The sequence below is a fragment of the Pocillopora damicornis genome, chromosome 10 (assembly GCF_964200805.1).
Source record: "Pocillopora damicornis chromosome 10, jaPocDami1.2, whole genome shotgun sequence".
NCBI classification, from domain to species: Eukaryota; Metazoa; Cnidaria; class Anthozoa; order Scleractinia; family Pocilloporidae; genus Pocillopora; species Pocillopora damicornis.
The window spans coordinates 13,025,701-13,045,644 of record NC_142679.1 but is presented as its reverse complement, the minus strand read 5'-3'; the positions used below and the strand labels follow the sequence as shown (position 1 = coordinate 13,045,644).

At 37.6% G+C, this 19,944-nt stretch overlaps 3 protein-coding genes across 11 annotated transcripts in view; all 3 read left to right on the top strand.

Moving 5' to 3' along the window:
* LOC113671740 (protein trunk) overlaps positions 1–5,123 on the top strand; it is a 32,766-nt gene extending 27,643 nt beyond the window's left edge. For 4 of the 6 annotated variants that reach the window (XM_089184185.1, XM_027187992.2, XM_027187993.2 and 1 more), the window contains exon 3: positions 4,481–5,123. In XM_089184185.1, coding sequence (XP_089040311.1) covers positions 4,481–5,029 — 549 coding nt within the window. In that variant the 3' untranslated portion in view covers positions 5,030–5,123. Of the gene's footprint in view, positions 1–853; positions 1,155–2,989; positions 3,157–4,480 lie in introns of those variants that run through there. The other 2 variants (XM_089184183.1, XM_089184182.1) reach the window with 2 other exon arrangements.
* Positions 5,124–6,428: 1,305 nt separating this feature from the next.
* On the top strand, positions 6,429–16,917 carry LOC113671779 (protein FAM124A). Of its 4 annotated transcripts, none has more exons than XM_089183634.1 (2): positions 6,429–6,490; positions 14,951–16,917. In XM_089183634.1, exon 2 carries the CDS (start codon positions 15,038–15,040, stop codon positions 16,016–16,018), a length of 981 nt encoding a protein of 326 aa, XP_089039760.1. In that variant the 5' UTR covers positions 6,429–6,490; positions 14,951–15,037; the 3' UTR covers positions 16,019–16,917. The 4 variants fall into 4 exon arrangements, with proteins under 4 accessions (XP_089039760.1, XP_089039759.1, XP_027043832.2 ...); XM_089183633.1 differs by lacking the exon at positions 6,429–6,490 and adding an exon at positions 11,196–11,315; XM_027188031.2 differs by lacking the exon at positions 6,429–6,490 and adding an exon at positions 12,056–12,328.
* Positions 16,918–18,382: 1,465 nt separating this feature from the next.
* Positions 18,383–19,944, top strand: LOC149039003 (uncharacterized). Its single transcript, XM_089183607.1, has one exon. It carries the CDS (start codon positions 18,792–18,794, stop codon positions 19,479–19,481), a length of 690 nt encoding a protein of 229 aa, XP_089039733.1. The 5' UTR covers positions 18,383–18,791; the 3' UTR covers positions 19,482–19,944.

The following is a 19,944-nucleotide window of genomic DNA, read 5'->3' as shown; positions in this document are numbered from 1 at the left end:
ACCTCTGTAGCAATGACAACAGCATTTCGATATGGTGAAAATATTTCAAGATTGTTACATCTCGGTAATCTTATCAGAAACTATCAGAAATGTTATGAAAAAACGAGAGAAATTGCAAATTCTTGAGATCAATGATATTGACATAAGTATTTGTAGTTTTGGATTATGAAACCAAGCAGACGATGAAGGTAATATTTGTTGAGGAAACTTCCTCCGGCCCAGCTCTGCGAGACAACGAACGAATGATGTTCGCATCACCTTTTCCGTCTTTCACGTCTTTTCAACCAAATGTTGACTAAATTAATATAACTATAGGAACTTTAATTTCTTCCGTTATCAGTTGAGGAAAGGACAGAAGTTTGATGCATTTTTATGTAGGAGTTACATACACCTAGGCTGCATATTTAAATGCGTGGCTTATACTCCCACCGAAGAAAGTACGTCAACTGATTTTCAACCGATAACTGTACCTCGAAAGTTCATCGATAATTTTCTCATGCCACAGTACTGTCAGTACTCATTTCTCATTCAATCTGTCAATTTTCCAAAGTCAACTACTTGCGAAACATTTTTAACTGAGGAGATTGATAAAATAGCGGGACCCATAAGTTGTTAAGTATCACATAACCGCCAGAAAAATGAAATTTACATCATGAAATGATTACGAACATTCCGTTTTGCCCGATTTAACTGACGGGTTAGAATTCATGATGCGTAGTTGGAATAACTAGGAGAAAGTCTCGGAAAGATAAGCGAATTGCGAGGGCAAATCTTAAACGCACCCAAGTCACACCCACAGGCGATTAACAGCAGGAACCCTAAATCAAAAGAGTGACAAGTTTCTGCCCACTGTGATAAATCACTAGACGCCAGGCTGTTCTGTTTCACGCAAAAGGGAACCGCATTTATTTCAAGTAACCCTGTGGCTGATATCTTGAACCTGGGTGAAGATAGGGGTCAGCATCCCAAACATCCGTAATTTTGTTTACCCTAACTCATTGTCGGAATAACAACCAAATAATATCACGGAAAATGCGAAAGATAACGAAGATATAAATAATTTTACGGACGAGGTTGGGGCAGTTTATAAAATCAGGTTTACATGTACATAAATGACCGTCGTGGTGTCCACAATCATGGCGAACGATTTCCAGGTGAGAGTGATTTAATCGCTTTCTTGTAAGCTCATTACATGTCATTCAGTTTACAAGTACTTGTAAGAGCTTTGTTGTCTCTGCCAACTGAATTATGATGTATCGATCAAGGAATGTTTGTGTAAAAGTTCATATACTCTAACTGCACTCTGGTCAAAAATTTGCAAATAAGTACCGTGTCCTTTGCAGATCGTTTTCCACCTTTCTTGATGAAGCGGAGTTAACATCATTCCTTTCTTTCTTTCTGAATTATCATCAACTTCTTACTGTATTTCCAAAAGTCAAAATGATCGCATAAATACACTCTTATTCTACGATTACGGAAACAGATGAACTAAGAATAAACGCCGGAAAACGATGTTAATAAGTTGTTTTCATTAGAGCAAACTGAACTATGGCCAATTTATCAGCCAAAGATTATCAAAGCTTGTGCAATAACATAAAATTGGACGATGATCAATACAAAAAAAAAAAGGTACATTAATTGTATTTTTGGTTCTTATGACGTTACTCTTACACTCCTGTGCGATCTCAAATCCGTGCGATACAACCATGGAGGTCATGCATTTGCTCCGTTGGAAATTGTAGAAGAGGACAAATTGGATTTTAGAAATGAGAAGTGCTTTCACTTTTATTTAACTACAGTCTAATCTTCGTGTGAAGCATATGGATCGATGATGTTTACATTAGGTCTCCTCTTTAGTGTAGATAGATTTTATTTAGAGCCGATCATTGTTTCGAGCAAGCATCGACTGTAGTTCCCAGTGAAAAGAAAAATGGATTGCAGCACAAACGCTATAAGCAGATTAGTTCGCGGTTTGCATCCCACAGAGTCACAATCTGGAAAATTCTCTGTGAAAGGTGAAATGTTGGAATGAACTTATAAAGCGTTCATGTAATTAGAAGTAAAACGATGAGGTCGATTGTTTTTTGTTTTATTATTGGATAGGGTCTGACCTCAACGATTTACTGTTAAAATGGTATCACATGCAGATGGCTTATTTCATAAAGTTGACTAACATTTCCAAAGATCTATATTAATTCTTAAATAAAAATTAAATGTTTCTCCTTTACTTTCTTCCTTTCTAAGGGAACCTTTTAGATTTCACATTAGTTTACTCAATTCTCATGGAGGTCTTTTTATGTATTCCAAGAAGGAATCTCATCTCTTTAACACTTTATTAATAAAAGGTTATTTGCAGATCCTCTAAACTTATGATTATTTACCAAGAATCTGATCATTCTGTAACTATTTATTGCCCATGAAATGGTAAGGGACTGTCTTGTAAACGGAGCAGTTCATGTGCCCTTTACAGTACATGATTGCATAATATTTTCGCCAGCTTCCAGACGCTGATGACGAGCTAGATGCTCGGGTGCATTTCTCGAAACTTTTTCTACAACGGGACAATGCAAAATGACTGTAGCCTGACACGGCAAATTTCTTTGTCCATGCTTTAAGTCAATAAAGTAAAATCGGAACATGCTAAAATATCTCCTCTGCAGTGTAATAGTGATCCACACCTTAATTAAGTCTTGGTGCTGTATTAATCTCCGGAAAAAAGTTATTTTCGTTGCTATTACTTTCATATTGTTTATCTTTAGGCTTAAGAAGCTGTAGGTGCCTCTTCATCTCTCTTAATTTACAATTAGTAAGCTGTGCCAAAATCAACTGAAGTATCTTCTCCAAATGGCATGCCAACATTCTGCTCACGACAGCTTTGATCGCCTTAATTCGGAACAATGCTTGTTCGCTTTTATGCGTTTTCTCACGTATTAGGGGACCTCCCTAACCGCTCCTTTACCGACATAAGCCCACAATATGTCGTCTTGCTGCGTCAGTGTTTCCTAATCCTCAAGTAACAAGGAGCTCGAGGCGTTTTTCGTTTTAGTCAAGTCTTGCACGCGTAGGGAAAGTTTACTTCAAGTAAACTTTTCGGCAGGCTTAACTTGGACTTCTACAATGGTTCTGGTGCTCAACTTCACATCTCAGGGTCAAAAGGTACAAGAACTTAGTGAAGTGTAAGTGAATGAGGAAGTTTTTTCCTGTGAGCACTGAAAAGTCACCTCAAATCAACAATTTATTAACAACAGATTTCATGCAGTAGATTTACAAGCTATAAGTTGAGCAAATTAGTAGGCCATTTTGCGCATGGTGACCATGGAATATCTAGTAGATTTCTACTTTAGGAAAACGGGAACAAGATGAAGGGAAACCTCTCACGCGGATTCACGAATTTCCTGTAATTATAGCCCATCGTACCGACAAAATTGTGAAAGTTTGTTGAAGATCCTGAACATGAACATTTAACTTTCTCACCATTACGTACTCTATTATGATGCCAAAACCACGTAAGAATGGTCTCAGTAAGATGCATTTGGAAGTGGTCTAAAACTCGTTTTTTATTTTTGTTATCTCTGCTTTTATTCCCATAAAACAACTAAACTTTAAATCTGCCTTCTAGACCTTTTCACACAGGAGTTGTTATTCTTGTCTACAAACTGCGATTAATGATGATTTTATCGCAACTGAAATTATTGGGCAAATCTTGCACCGGAATTTCAGTGTTATCGGTCAGAGATTTCCGCGGTGGACATCAGTATTCGTGCCCAACAAGGAAATAAACTACGAACCTAAGATTGACGTGATCTTTCTTGTCAAATAGAGAACCACCTCCGTGCCTTAATAAGATTGCATACCTGTATGAGTTCTCTACGGTTTTAAATCTATCACTAAAAATATTTTGACATTAACTGGAGATCTGTCTTCAATAGCTTATGGGCAGGTAGAGCACCTCTTAAAGTAAATAAAACAAGCTGTGCGTTTCCCAATACCGCAGCAATGTAAAACCTTTCTAAAAATAACGAGGACACCGGTGTTCGTCACTTTGGCCGCAACGATGAGAATTTATTTCGCATCTTACAAATTTTTTTTTTATGGATACAGCCACAATCTATGGACGTTACTCGAAGATTAATAATTTTTTATTAAAATGTTGCCTTTTTCTGGGCGGTGAAAAGTAAACGTCGATATGACAGTGCATTAGTGATGTTCTATTTTGAGGTTTAGTCACAAATTTGGATTATGTAACTTACCGCCACGTTCGGTGTAATAATATATAGAATCGATTAAGAAGACGTGTTTTCGTTGCTTGTTAAGACTGTTTATCTAAAGCTGTTCTGTTTATTTGCTTTGTCATACTCTATATATCGCAAGAAATTCCTTGCGTAGATGCAAAGTGGCGGTCTATAACAAACCACCTACATCACCATAATCGAGTTGATCGATCTCTTAGCATCACTCATATTCCTTCCTCTATTTGCAGCTATGGCCGTTTTTGACAATAGGCCTGATTATGGTGACATTTGAATCAGCCGCTGGCGCAACTGTGTTTTCCCCTCTCAAAAAAACTCCCGATAAAGACTGCCAGCCCGTCAAACGTGATTTACTCAGACAGCGGCTCGGCACCGCTTACAATGACCGATACATGGCTATGGACTCCACGGATCTTCAAAACCACTTACCACCACAAAATCAATATCACGTGACCAAACGTAACATTACCAAAAGATCCAATTCACTCACCGTGGAGGAGATAACCGACCCAGCCCCCTGGACGTGCCAGACGAGTAAAGTTTGGAAAAACTTGGGCCCAAAATATTTCCCTCGTCACGTGAGGTCAGTCACGTGTTCAACTGATAAGTGTTGGTTCGATCACTTCAGATGTCGGCCGAAGCTTTACACAATCAAAGTACTGAAGAAGAAGGAAGGCCAGTGTTTACGGGTGATCTCCAGCACAGGGACGCCAAGATTCGAGGACTTTTGGGAGTGGCATGACTATAAAATTACTGTGGGCTGCGAGTGTGGACATTGATGATAACGTTCTGTTGTAGATAATTAATAAACTAATCCTGTTTGTCAAAGATAAATTATTAAACGTTTTATCGAACACGATTCAGTTAAACTGCTCCTATTGACTTTTAGTTTCACTCTTTACACCCCAACATTACCCTCCTCATTGATCTCTCTACATTTCCTGTTGTAATGGCTACGAGAATTCGTTTGACAATCAGGAGCTTCTTAAATCGGTGATCATTTCTTTAACTCTCACGGCCTTTACATTTGATTCAAGGGCGATACTGTGAGAAGAAATTAGAAGCAAGTCACTCATAGCTAAAGGTTGAAGGGTTAACGTCTTTATGTAATACTGAGTTAGTCAGACCCTTTCTTGTTATGTCTCAAATACTATCGAATTAAGTGCTCTGTGTGTCCGGGTGATCGTCTTCTTCAACAACTTACTTGAAGTATGTCCTTTTCTAGCTTTTAAAAGCTCATTTAACTCGCCTAAATTCTCATTTCCTCTGAGCATAAGAGTTACAGGTAGTTGTTTAACCACAGTATTAGCCTTACACTCTCTTTAATTAAGAAAATAACCAAAAAAGTAAGATTATTCGGAAAAAAGCTTATATCTAAAGCCAAACGGTATATACCAGGTCAATTTTCTCAAATGCAAGGGTAAACTGTAGTTATTTTTTCTTTGAACACATGGCTCTTTTTGGGCGCTCCACGCAAACGTGCGAGAAAAGAACTTTAGCGCACCAAGGGGGAATCTAGGTAATTGCGGGTATCGTATGTGTCAAGTCTACAACGAATTCACGGTAAAAAATGCTTTTTGGATACTTCCACAAAACTTCTCATTTCTAAGCCAAGTCAAGTTGCTTGGCACATCTTGGCTTTCCTTTCATCCCTTTGCTAAGTTTGCGCGCGTTTCTTGGAAAACCAAGGTTAGACCATGTGCTTATCCGTGAAAATCGGAAATCATGCCCATAGCTTCAGCCTGACACCAAACGTTAAGTTGATGATAATCACTCAATTCAAATTCAAGTGGTTTTATTTGGTACAGAGACGTTAGGTTAAAGGTCTAATATTTGCCATTGTGGAGCCCTCACCTGGAACGTCGGCCATTCCGAAATAATTTTTACCATGGTCTAGCCAGTCCCCGCGTATCATGCACACCAATGAGTTTGCAATGGGTAAGATATTCAGGTAAAAAAACCTTGATCTCATATAAAATAAGGTTACATTTTATGGCAATGTTAGATCTATGGGGAGGGATGAGGATACGGAATAACATATTCCTAATGTCCTGTTGTAAGAGATTTCGGAAGCAAATATGCTGAAAATCGCCGGAAATGACGAAATGTCGTTAAGCAACGACTGCGCATGTGGTGGGTGTCCTTTTCCTCTCAGTAGTTTCTTTCAACGACCGGACTCATGCTTCAAATTACAAGTTGGACAGGACTCACTAATTCATGTGTGGTTGAACCGAATTAAGGTAAGTAGATTATGATCAAAATTAATGAGATATTGCGGCTAAGTAAAGAGGCATCGCGCAAATATGGCCCTCGTTAAAATTTAATTTTGACCCTGAGCATAAGAATCTTCTTGTTCGATGAGATGCTGGGCACTGAAGCACCAATATACGTATATAGGTGTGCTACTTAGAACGGAAACAACGCTTAAATAAATTTATATAATCCTCTATGGAGACATTTTACAACGCGAATTTCATTAAAATGTGATAACCTGCACAGATGTAGGGTTGCCCTCCAGGCATTTTTGTCTGCAGCTTTCTTAAACCTTCACTGAAGTAATGTAATGTATAGATGGTTTGCAACAAAGACACCTTTTGTCAGGAAGGAGCAAATACAAACCAAACACAGGTTAGTTGTGACAAATATTACGCGAGGGCGTCTTTTTCTACGTAAGCGCCCTCAAATGACTTTAAATCCAATTCGTGGAGTGGCTGCTGCGTTGGTCTCCTTAATGGTCCTGTAATCATAAACTCGCAAATAAATTGAGTGGCTGAGTGGCTGAGTGGCTTCACTTTATATTTTTTAATCTGTGCTTAACGGAACGGATACGTATTAGCATGTGAGGGCGTCTTGATCTTTATAAGGGCTATAAGCCTACTCGACGGACAATAAATCCAATTTTATTAAAAGCGGCCGCAGTGTTGGTTTGTGAACAACAACTAGCGGATGGATTGTTTTGTTTCAATCCGCGCCTAGCGGATAAGTATCAGCATAGCGAAAGTTTTTGAATGTCACGAAAGAGAGACTTCAAGATGGCCAGTTGTATGAGGCACTGACGGGCTATTCAGAAGATAGCCTGGTCACAGAAAATGTTCTCAAAGCCTTATCACCTTCTGGACAATGTCGAAAGCACCGTGGTTCAAAGGTCATGAAAACAATTCATATTAACTTAACTCCAGACAATTTACACAGCAACAAAAGATGTAATCTGGTCATTTTGTATCTTAGGTGTCGTGTTGCATAGATAATAATTTCACCGAAGACGTGGATGCAAGTCCTCTTCACTGATCACCATACTATTTCTTGCATTTCAGTTATAAGAATTTAGTGTTTCATCTCCTATGCACAATCTTGGCGAATGTTTTTATGTTGACCTGTTAACCGATAAGGTAAAGCCCTCTTCACTGTCGGATCATTCGATTTATTTTGCAAGATGTAGTTGAGTTCAAATTCCACTTTTATTAATAATTGATATTACTCAGAAAAAGGAAAACCTGTTGTGATGGCCGTGAAATGGGTTGGCCCGGTTCCCGTATCTTATTCCATCTAGGCTTGTAAATACAGAGTGCTTTTAAAACCTTCTTCCTTTTCTGTGCTAAGAATGATGTATTTTTCTTCCAAATGAAATCATCTCGACCTGAATGGAAACAGGGAAAGTGGTTTTTAATGGCGGTTATTCGATAAAAGAGAATATTTTCTTTATGTTCAGTGGCATGGATACACCTTCTCATCGATTCATGAGTGGCGACTTGCATGGTGGGGGACATCATCTTTCAGGGTAAAGCCCTTTTGACCCATCTTAAAAATCTATTATCTAGGTTAACGGAAAGTCAATACTTAAGTTTCCTGAATAGACGACCTTGATTTGATCTTGCTGGCTACAGAGTGATTAAGTTTGAACTCGAAGCTAAGAAAACTGATATAGCTATATCAACACCTGAGCCTATTACTTACCTTGCGAAAATCATTTAAACCTGATGCGGTCTGTGAGCGATTTGATACTTGTAATATATCAAACTTCCATACTTATAGAAAGTATATTTATTCTTTTGCATATATTGCCGTGAGCTCAGGATATGAGCGCTAGAGAAATGAATTTAGTATTATTATTGTAATTATAATTTACTTGAAAAAATTACGCGCGTCTGATTGGCTGAAAACAAGTGAATTTTTCATGTATCATGAATTCAAAGTAGTAACATGAGTGGAAAGTTGTAACAGAAGTGCAAAAATTTCTTCCGTCTTGACTCTCTGTTATACGTTTTTCCTGTAAATTATTAGCAAATAGCAGCATGGCTGCGAGTGCAATTTGGTGTTAATAAGCAACTTGTAAATTTTTTTTAAAGACTACAAATTGTACAAGCCCTACTGGCTCATGCAATTTGTAGTCTTTGAAAAAGTTGCTTATTAACACCAGATTGCACTCGTAATCATGTTCTTACCTATACTTGTTATTATTAATATTATAAGTTTTATTATTATTGTTACTATTACCTGAGAAGAGGTCTTATTTTCTTGAATGAGAAAACTTGGCGAACTAAAAAGCGACTGACATGTTCAATCAGGTATGCCTGATCTACTGCACGATTTCCTTCGGTCTTAATTAGCTTTCAAGCACTTCGTTCTCAAATGGTTCTGTTGCCAGGACATTGTAAGAATATACGCATGACTCATGTTTTTTTCTTGATGAAGGCAGCGCTTTCCCTAAGTCACAACTCGTTGTGGAAATTCATCTATTCATTGAAAATTTTTCATGATAACTGACATCTGTGAAAAACTACTTTACATATGTTAGACGGTGAAAAAAGATTCCTTGTCTTAACAAGACACAAATATTTCAATTAAATCTAAATCACTTAAACAGCTGAAATGAGTTTGATTGCTCACGCAACCTTGTTTACACACTTTTTGTAGGCGGGTTTGTAATTCACCCCAGAAAAAGTTTTTAATTGGTAGAACTGAATTTGCTGAACGGAATACGGTCCTTACACTCTGAGGTTGACCGATTGACATCGTAAACCTTGTTTTCAATGTTAGGGAATGTAAATTGTTATCAAACTCGAAGTCTTCCAAAACCTTAGTTTTCGATATGGCACCTCTTTGAAAAAAGTGACCATTTTTATCTAAACTTACAGTAAATGAAAGTCAATTGAGTTTGAAAGTATGTCAAAACAGTCTCGAACGGCAACATTTCTGTTCCTCATGATTATTCATGCATCAATGAATTGAAACGCCGGAATTACCACATATTGAGATGGAAGAGACAATACTATACGGAAAGGTAACTAAAACATCTAAAAATTTGTCACACAACGTCCTTGCCGCCCTCTGCAAAACTACATTAAAATGGCGCGTGTTTTTGAGAATCCTTACCAGGAGTTTTCACACTTATTTGTAGGGAGTTCGACGCCACCTGTTCAAAAAAATTTAACCTGGACAAAATTCTAGCTCCGATCAAAACAAACTGGTGATACTGACACAGGGTATTAACTCCATTCTCCTTAAAATTTTTATTTTCCAGCCAGAATTAGCAGTCACTGCTACGTACGGCTTATGTAAGAACTTTTTAGAGCTGAATTTAGAATACCAGCCTTTTTGATACTAAAAACGTCAAAAAAATATTTTCATATAGTCAAATTTTCTTTATTCTGCCTTCTTTTCTGGACATTAAATTCATATACCTCACAACCAGGGTTATCTGCGAACCAGAAGACCGACTGAGTTGTTCCAAACGCGATAAAACTTTGATCTTGGGATAACTGCTTGAAAAACCCAAATGCCATGGCGGTTAATCCAGGATTAGCCGCAGATAATTGTGCTTCAAGCAACTCGGCCCAGTACTTTTATTTTGGAAGGAAATAGCGGAGGAGGAACACGGGAGAGTGACAAACATGAAGAAAACTGCTACGTCACTCAAGGGGGTTGGGAGATCAAAGAAATGATCAAAGAAAGCGGAAATTTTAGGAATGCTTCTCAGGGAAAGAAATGTTTAGTCATATTTAGATATACGTATAGGCGTATGTAGTACATTTGTTTTGGAAAGAGCTTGATATAGGTATCACTTTCGCAGAGGTGTGCTGTACAATCTAGAACAAATGCAAAAGAATATTGCTGACGAATTCCCACGGGCGGGCAGATTTCTAATTGTTCATTTAACAAAGTTATCACGTAATCGAACACTTGTCGGAAATTTTTTTCATTCTTTTTGATAATAAAACAGTTTGAACATTAATTTAGGTGATTTCGTTTTAATCACGATGACAACTCTCGATTTCTTGCGTCGTCTTCACGTCAATGACACAATTTTATTTCTGATTTCGATATGAACTTTGTTTCTGATATTATTTCTCTTTAAAAGCGGAAGAACTTTACTTTCTGTTGTGAGAACGCATTCCAGAGAATTTTGCAATGTCCTTTTCGAGCATTTTGAAATTAAATCCCTCTTTCCTCAGAACAATGATTTTGAACTACGCCCAAACAAAACCAATGTACCTGTTTATTGTATCATAATATATTCGTTTATTAAACACTCCTTTATACTAAGTAATTGCAAAATTGTTCAAATTTATTTGTCTAATTGAATCATAGAGTATTTTAAATATTAATTGATTACTTTGCGGTTCCGATATTTATTTTTCGATATTTTGAGTGCTCGACACGCCTCTTAAACAGCGTCTCGGTTAACTTTCCGTTAATTTATCTGTTTTCAATATAACTTTCCGTTCCCGAGGGCGGGAGACCTCAAACCTGTCTAATGTACAATCGTTCCTTAACTCAAACTTTACTGAGAGAAATTGCTAATTCTAAAAAATTAGATTCTTCCCCCACTCGGCCTTTCGACCTGTTTTAAGTCTGTGTTTACAGGAAATAAACACTTGAACATCAACTGCCGCCGTCAACAGGTGGTACAATATATCTTTTGGTGACGCAATTGCGTGGTCACACTTTTCCCGTGTATATACTTCTGTATGGGAACACGAATTTCCTTTTCTTTCTTTATTACCCGTTGACTAGCTAAACCGCAGTTTTGGACCCAGTTCTGGCACAAGACGCAAGAAACATTCGGTGAGTTTATTTTAATAAATTCTTTGTTGTCACCGAAGATCGAAACTGAAAACTAAAGTTTTACATCAAACAGTTACCCCTTTCGATTTCAGTAGCTTTTTCATTTCGTAAATGCTCGTATACCTCATTTCGAATATTAGCGGACTCGTACTGAAGACACTGAAAAAAAACTTAATTTAGGAATCTTCCTGTGTCAATTAGACTTTTATAGCAACTTTCCTCCGGTCATAGAAAGGCGAACAAAATGAACTTGAAGAATGTTTTTGTTTGATAGTATGAGTGAATTTTTCTTACAAAGATACAATCCGGTGGCTTCTGACGCTTCAGCGCCCAGTTCCGCCGAAAAGATTAAAAGAACTCATAGACGAACAAATAATTTTATTCAAATGGTAAATCTGGAGAGGCACCTTGTAGCGGTTTAATGCCAATAGATGTCATTTTCAAGATTGACAATCTTTATAATTTTGAATTAATTTTTTTAGTTGCATTTCGTTTGCGGTGTTTGATTGGTTTCCGACGTCGATCAAGAACTTTCAAGATAAAAGAAAAAACACACTTATTTTATATCCTGCGTAGCTTTTCAAAATTTCTTTGTTGTCCATATGTAAAGTATGTTTTTTTAATCCCTTAGCTATTAATTCAGCGGGAATGCCTTCTGCTGAACAATTCTTTGTTTGCAATGTTTTACATTACCATAAGGATTAAAATATATTTATGCATTTCATTGGTTGTTCGTTCTTGAAAAGCTTTTATCATGCAGCACGGAAAAACTTAAAGGGAGTTTAATGAGCATTGTTTTCGAGTGAAGAGACAATATAATAATCACAATACATCTCTCATCGGCTATTTAAGGCAATGGCGTTCTTTTTAATTAATGCATAACGCCGATTGTACAAAAGTTGGCAACGTTTCGTTTCGCTACTCGCGTAAAGTCAAATTCAGGAACCACGTTCGAAAACTTGATCAGCATTCAGAGGAACTGAGGATTTTGCTTGCCATATTTCAACACCATGGTAAGTGTTAGAGTTGATTGTGATGTGATCCACAAGGAAAGGGGAAATTGGCAAAATAAATCGCACGAAACTAAATTAGTCTCGCGGCAAACGTCTACAGACATGGTTTTCTTTGAAATTATTCGTACGCTCGTGTTTAGATCTAGTACACAAAATTACAAGTTTATCTTAAGCACCAAGGTACTTCATTTGTTTTAGAATGTACTTACCCATGTACTGAACTCCTTTTATGTTGATAAATTTTGCAAAGCGATTACAATTCTCGAAGATGTGTATAGCGGTTTCGTTGAGAGGAAACCATACCCTATGTCGATTTTTTTTTCAGATCGCGTTTTTCTTCTCTCTTTACTGAGAGCATTGAAGCTTTGATTTTTAGCCAACCCTTATTGTCGTGGCTATGTCGTCTTTTAAGGCATAAACTCACCAAAGTATTGTCAGTTTTTATATTTATTTTTTTCACTCAAGTCTAAACAGTATTTCGTTGGCGTTCCCACGTGCTGTGAGGTGACAGCTGTTAGGCAGAATCTGTTTTGAATATGATTTTCTAGCTTTTTCATCTTAACATCTCATCTAGTTTCAGATTTTTTCAGCGCAGTTTAAAATGTAACTGAATAAATTATTGCGTCGGCCCTTTATGCAGAAGCTTTTCGGGAATTACTTTTAAGATTTGCTTTACCAACTAAATCGGCATTTAAGAATTTTGTAAGAATTAAGATGTTACCTGCTTTTAGTAGATATCTGAAAGCCTCACAGCTGTAAATCGATCTGAAATCTAACAAACGAAAGAGGGCACATTTATTTTCATCAGATTTTTGTTACTTTATGAATTGCGTGATATAACTTGCTACGCAGGGAAATATTTTTTTAACTCCATTTCCTGATAAATCGGTACTGATAAAAAATTGTAGTCGTAAGGTAGTAAACAATAAGACAGTGTGAAAATCTATCAAGTGCATTTAGCATTTCGGGGGTAAAGCGCTCGAGTCTTTATTTCGACGGTTGTCGTTACCAAATGCAGTTATCTTTTTTGCGATCTGGACATATCTCGGTCTTCACCACACATTGGACTTGAGTTTCATATTTTTTCGTCGGATATCAGAACAAGTTATTCCTGAAACAAAGCTGCGATTCGTCTGAAAACTGATAAGATCCTCCGAGTGCGAATTGAAAATTGTGGTTTTGGGGGTAATTGTGCTCCCAATTCCTCGTTCCGTAAATGCAAAGAAAGTCACTTTGTTGAGCTTCATGTCTTTATCATCATACAACCGGCGACATTCGCATTGCAATACCTTTAAGCTTTTTAAAGTAAATCTCTCACTTATGACCGAATTTGAGGAGTTTTGCAAAGCTTGTTTTACGTTTGATGATGTGTAGGAGGTTCTTAGCAATGACTACGTAGTAGTTCCGAAGATTTAGGTAGCCACTCAAAGAACTCAAGTAAGTCTCGATCATTATTTTACTGAGCTACTTAAAAGAAACTCTATTCCAATATTTTGAAATAATGCTTTTATCAGAGACTGGAGTTTCAAGGACGACATGACGAAACTCATTGAACCAGTTCATTGTAAACAATGAACATGCGTTATCACAATAGAATTCTACGCCAAACGCAAATAATCCGATAATTGTACGTGTGAATTAAGGAGAATGTAATTAACAGTTCCTGTATTCATTTAAACATATTAGAAAAGAGTACAATTGATTAACCAAGGCCGTTTTAGATTCTGAGACTCTTAGATAAGTAGTTTTAAGCTCTTCATGTCGCGAAATAACTGTATATGAAACCCGGCCTTAAATGTACTATTCCAATCTATTTTAAATCTTTACGTCAAAAGAGACGATGCATTGTTTTAGTTATGTAGAAAACTTTTTATTACTAAATCATGTTCAGTGATGATTCCAAAATAAAGCAAGCCAAAGTGCTTTAACCCTCCGATAGAAACGTCATAATACACGTATTGTAGACAGAGAGAGTAGTTTTACACGACTACTGTCCGCATCCAAAACGACTGAATGAACGCGTGCATGAAGCGGTAACCATGGTGGATAAGTTGTAATGGATTAATGTATCCAGACAGAATGCTCGCTTTGAAATTTCACAACGCATGTATCACAAGCCCTCAATTTTATAATTAAGAGCTGTTTCTTACCCTTTTGAAAGTACTTGGACGATCCTTAAACGGGTGGGTAACAATTGTGCCTGTCTATAAAAGTTAATAAAGTAAACTGATACGTGAGAACGATAATTTTTAGTCGCATCATGTGAAAGCCGATTGCATAACACTCTAAGAGTGGATCTTTGCTTCAACTTTTACAGCTATTTCACCAATTTAGTTGTCCTAACAATGAAATCTGCCAGTTACATCGTTGAGATCGAAAACGAATAGTTTTCTCCTTTGACGTAAGCACAGTAAGGGAAAACCAAAGCGTAATGTATTACAACTACTTCACTGTTATTACGATCATAATTTCAAAGTATTTCAACTGATTTTTGGCTCACTTTGGTAACTTCAGCTGGCTCTAGTCGCACTTTGGGTTTTTCTTATTACCAAGGACATGCAGATAACTACATCAGTTCTCTTGAAGAAGTGTTCTGATGCCATTGCTCTCTTTAAATTTCAGATTACTCGGGAGAATTATCAAATGAGGCATGTTTCAAGTTGGCGTGGGAAATAGACAACATCAATAAAAAGAAAAGACTGGATCAATATGGAGGAGGGATTTGCCTCGAACGACGAGGGCTTCGACGAAAACATTTTAGAGGATGAGAATTTCCAAGTGGCTCCTGACCCTTATAATTGCACTCTACAAATACACGTCAAAAGGGGGGAGGCCAACTCCCTTAAAAGGCTTTATTTGCCGTTTCTCGAAGGAATGGACCCTACATTTCAATTCATTTCAATCAATGAAAGTAACGATGTCAATGCCACATTGGACTCCTGGACAGATGAAAGTAATGATTCCAGCATTTTACAATGCCAGGCAATAAGCATTGTTCTATTTCTTTACGAGACGTTTGGTCGCTTATCAGCCATTGATGTCCAAAACAGACTCAATTTTCCTCCTTGGAAATTCCACCACAGGGTAGAGTTGCCTGCGGACGCAAAACCTCGAGTTACTGCGCTTCAAGACTTTTACCAGACATTTCCCGGGCTTCCGCTCTGGTCTGTTTGCCCGGTGCATTATGGGAACGAACACTTGCGTTTTCATATATTTACGCGGAACTTTATGCAGATGAGATCGTTCTATGAGATTTTAACCGGGAAAAAAGCCATCAGCGGATCGCCTGGATTTTGTTTCTTTACCATTTATTCTCAAAGCGGCTTTGACGTTCAGCTTTCCCTAAAACAGTTGCAGCAGATATGCCCCAAACCGTCGGAATTTGTGCGGTTAAAGTTTAAAATTAAAGACATTGATACAGTGTTACCTTATCTGGGCGAGCAGCCTCATGTACAAAAAGAAAATGGGTGGTGGATTGTGACTGACCCTGACGGTAATGAGCTGATCATAGAGGAGACTGAGCCGAGTCATACCAGAACGAGGACAGGCAGACTCCTGTCGAGTACAAGTTTAGAGACCTCAGACTATGACACAGCGTCCATCGACGCAGAGAGTTTAGCAGGGAGCATGAATCGTTCGCCTCACGGAACTTTAAATGCAAGTTTTTCAGAGAGTTTTACGCTATTCTGAGAGTTAACTGACCCTTAACTTACGTAATGAGTCGTTCTGATTCAAAGAGACGGAGGGAAGTGTTGTCGAATCATCTCATTGAACACCTCTTGCGATCTGATGACCGCTATGATTTCCTGTTTAGATTTTCGAGAGAATGTGGTGTTATATCGAGCAAACACCCTACAAAGGGTGTATTCTCATCCCTTTTTTACTAGCAAATATACGGAAATTTTCAGAAGCTTTTTGTTTAGGAGCCGCTGGGTTGAACTGTCAATCATGAGCAACACAAATAGAATCACTGACTCAGATATCACCGAATCACCCTCCTCCCCCCTCCCGACTGACCCCCACCCCCAAAATAGAACAACACCAACTTGATAACAACAATTTCTATTTTTCATACGTCTTTCATAATGGTGGGCATGAATTTTACTCTTAAATTTACATGCAAATAAGCTATCTTTGCCTCGCTTTTGAGAATACATTATACTGTTTTTAAACATGTTGCCGATACCAGAAAGGCTAGTTTATGTGAATGTGAAAAAAATGGCAATAGGGCCCGCAATTTTTGAAGATGTCTATTTGATATACAAAACTTAGAGAAGCCATACAATGTTTCGTACTAGCTATTCTAGGAAATGTCAGTTTCAATGCTTTTGTCATGTTTTGGAAATGATAAACTATAGTGAGAAGCAGATTTATCATGATTTGAATTTGACTCTATGGATCGCAAGCTGCGGTCAAGAAGTTAACAGTTGATGAGACAAAACTGATTTTCTTTAATATTTTTGTATGAAAGCTTACAATTTATTTTGAATTGAGACAAGATATTTTTGTGTTTATGTCAAAACCATTCACCACGCGACGTGGTTCCTGAAAGGAGGTTAATAAATACTCTGTATAAAGTTGATATGAAACTAATGGCTCCAAGTAAGAATGTGTGTTTAACAATTTTTAAAATTTCATTCATTAATTTTACTAGGATATCAATCAAAGCGAGAGTTCGTGTTGCTCTGCCTATATAGGTGCGATTATGAATAGGTCTGACTTAGTGATTATTTGTGAGGTATTTTGAATTGATGTCGCTCGCAATTCACTCCTGCTACGATTCAGTACAGGGCCGTAGAAGAAGGGGGAAGCCCCCCTCTCCACTTTTTTGAAAAAAAAAAATTATTAAAGCAAGACTTACCAGTTAGGAATTATTAAGGTTATTTAAGAATGCTCCCTCGGCCCATCATTAAACACCTACATCTGTGCTATCTATAGTGTCTCCTCAGTTCAAAATTGGCTCCTACTGACCTGCAGCAGGAGCCTATCACAAGTAATGGGCTCCTGCCTGTAGTAAATTTAGTTTCATTCAAAATCTTCGAAATACATCACTCCTTTTACGCGCCGGCTGATCGTTTCGATTCATGGCGTACTCATCTTTCAGCCTGCTTATCATCGAGAGTTAGCGTTCTCTTCAGCTCTCTATGCTCCTCCGCCGTCAGCTTTCGGATGGACGGTTCCCCCCCCCCCCCCCCACTCTCTCGTCCCGCTTCTTTCGTATTTTTTTTTTCAAACCTTGGATACCATCTGACTCCTATTGGGGATTCGCGACCCGTGAGGAGAGTGCTGCAGATGAGTTATAATTTGATTTAATTTTATATAATTCTTATTCAGCGATAAAATAACTTAACAAAACATGACAAAGTTTGGATAAACGACTCATTATATAAAACTTCCTCCTGAGAAGCCGGATAACATCTTTGATCGGTGGCAAAATGAATCCTTGTTAACCATGCTAATTGCTGAGAGACTATCTTCTCCTTTCAATGACAAAATCATGGATTCTTGCCAACTGCTTAAAAACCCCTCTTGCGACAGATTCTGTTTCATGGCAATTAAGTTTCAACCAACGAATCAGTTGGTGACGTTCATTTATTGACGAGGAAATTTATCACACAACATGCAAACGAAGTTGGTTATCGCCTTTAAATAAAGCCATTTATCCTTTTCTATTATTAATAAGCTCTTGTCTCAAGCTCGATAATTAACTAGAAGATGGAAGTGTTGTTTTAACAGCGCTTCCATCTTGTATTAAAATACAATGACCATTAAGAAAACCAATATTAGAGCTGGACGAATCAAATGACTTCATGAAAACTTAGACATCGTGCAGATAGATTTAGCTTAATATTTTGATAATATTTCATAGAAAATCTGTCGGGAAAAGAATAGCATACAATGTGTGTCGCTTGTTTTTCATTATCTTTTGTCTGTTAGAGTTCTTTTGTTTGCTTTCAATTATTGATAATGACAATTCTAGAACCAAAACCAATTTACTTGAGTCGCTTCTTCACTAAGTCTGATGTATGTAAATTTGAAAATTGTCTCACTTTCATACACACTGAGATCATTTCAACTTCAATTATTTCCCCTTCAGTTTGGATTGTTTCGCTCCAAAGTCCTTTTTTTCAATAGATGTAGCCTATTTAGGATGAAGTAACTATTTAGAACAACCATTCAACAAACAGTTTTTGAATTATTCAACGTAGGAACTTTGAAATTGTTTGAAAACTTTGCATCCACCTGCCGATTTTTTAGCGTTGCCGTGTCAACCCTTATATTCTGGTGAGAGAAGTTAACGTAAACAGAGTCAGCGAGGTTCGTTTCGTCCGATCTTTTATCTCTCCAAAATGAATTTTAGAAGATCGCGGCGTTCGATGAACGTAACGATGATCCTCACTCTTCGCTAGAACACGACGACCGTGAGAAAAAAAACATACACGCAAAATATTCGCGAGTTTCAATGGCGACTGTTAAACTCAAAATGGAGCAAAATTTGGAAAATGAAGCTGCTCGGACTTTCTATAAGCCAACACAAGCCGACTTTGAAAGGATATTGGAGAGATTGAGGGCGCAAGTAGATAGAATTACGTTGAATATTTCTCCAACTATTTTGGACGAAGGAAACGAAACAAAACAGGAAAAGCACGAAAGACTTCGACAAGAAGCTCTCCAAAGGGATCAATACATTTTGTCGATGAGACCAAATCGGCATATTGTTTTTGCCGCCAAGTTCGCCAAAATAAAAAACCGTGGTCTTACTAGAAGTTTTGAGAAACGAGTTCACATTTGGAGTCAAGAAATGGAACGAAATTTTCGCCTGGTGAGCTCTGATGTTAAAGCTTTGGAGATGGAATTGAGGCAAACAGAAGGACAGCAGGAAAAAAGGAAAAATTTTCCTCCATTACGCAAATCCGATTTAGAGGAGAAATTTGAAAGACAGTGTAGGCCTGTTAAGAACAACGACGTAAGACTACCTAAGCTCGAAAGACACAAAGCAAAAAGGCATTGGGCAGAGCGTTCAGATCATGTCAAGAGTAATAGAAATTTAAAGGGTATAGGAAGTGAAGATTTCGACAAAATTAAGTTGAGCAATCTTACGATTAGATTGCCACCAATAGAGAACAGTGAAAAGCAGGAGAGATTTGATTGAGTAAATATATGCACAGCCAATGTTTCTCCTGCCAATTTTGGGCCTGCAGGTTTTTAAACCTTTTTTTAAGCCGAATTTTAACGTATCCAACCGAAACATTTTCTCTCTCGACGTTTTATATTGGTTACCTGTTCTCAATAAAAAGCCTCTAGGTATGAAATTGGCAAGAAATGTTCCAATTCGTAAAATGTTGTGATGTAAATTCCATTTTTATTTTACAACCCTAATTCTGGTAAAACAACGTAAGTTGGCCTGATTTTGCACTTCGTAATTGGTGTTTTAAGTGCATATACGTGAGGTTATAAGTCTGTTGTGTTGGAACAGGAAGTAATCAATACATGATACATATTGGCGACTGGTAATAGTCTGGTAACGACTTACCCTACGTGTTTAGCCAAGCAATAACAATTTTATTCTTTTATTTGGATCGTTAAGAACTCAAAGCATCAAAATGTAACGCGCA